This window comes from Pygoscelis adeliae, unplaced genomic scaffold, assembly GCF_000699105.1.
Source record: "Pygoscelis adeliae isolate BGI_AS28 unplaced genomic scaffold, ASM69910v1 Scaffold187, whole genome shotgun sequence".
NCBI classification, from domain to species: Eukaryota; Metazoa; Chordata; class Aves; order Sphenisciformes; family Spheniscidae; genus Pygoscelis; species Pygoscelis adeliae.
Window position 1 is genome coordinate 9,874 of NW_008825103.1, and position 706 is coordinate 10,579.

At 64.4% G+C, this 706-nt stretch overlaps 1 protein-coding gene across 1 annotated transcript in view; it reads right to left on the minus strand.

The window, feature by feature from the left end:
• LOC103919660 (actin-related protein 2-like) overlaps positions 1–706 on the minus strand; it is a 12,388-nt gene that overhangs the window by 9,701 nt on the left and 1,981 nt on the right. The window contains exons 2-3 of the mRNA XM_009327204.1: positions 440–631; positions 23–204 (exon numbers count right to left, since the gene is read on the minus strand). Coding sequence (XP_009325479.1) covers positions 23–204; positions 440–631 — 374 coding nt within the window. The remainder of the gene's footprint in view (positions 1–22; positions 205–439; positions 632–706) is intronic.

Genomic DNA, 706 nt, shown 5'->3' on the forward strand with positions numbered 1-706 from the left:
CTGCCCCCCCCCCCCCACCTACTTTGATCTTCATGGTGCTGGGAGCCAGCGCCGTGATTTCCTTCTGCATGCGGTCGGCGATGCCAGGGTACATGGTGGTGCCGCCGGACAACACGTTGTTGGCGTAGAGGTCCTTGCGGATGTCGATGTCGCACTTCATGATGGAGTTGTAGGTCGTCTCATGGATGCCGGCTGACTCCATGCCTGGGGTGGAAGGGGGCTGTCAGCACCCTGACCCCACCCATGCCTCCTCAGGGCCCCCCAAAAGAGCCATGGGGTCACCCATGGGTTTGTCCCCCCGCTTGGGGTGAAAAGCGCTTGGGGGAGCCCCGAAACGCCTCTGTGGGGCACCCATGGGAGCTGGTTGCCCGCTGGTGGGGTGGGGGGGATGGCGGGCAACCACCTAGGGGGCAGCCAGGACAATTCGGGGTGGGCTCACCAATGAAGGAGGGTTGGAAGAGGGTCTCGGGACAGCGGAAACGCTCGTTCCCGATGGTGATGACCTGCCCGTCAGGGAGCTCGTAGCTCTTCTCCAGCGAGGAGGAGGAGGCGGCCGTGGCCATCTCGTTCTCAAAGTCAAGGGCCACGTAGCAGAGCTTCTCCTTGATGTCACGCACGATTTCCCTCTCGGCTGCGGGAGACGATGGTGAACAGGCTCAACCCGGAGCCGCAGCGGCACCACCGGGGCCCCCGTCACCCCCGACCC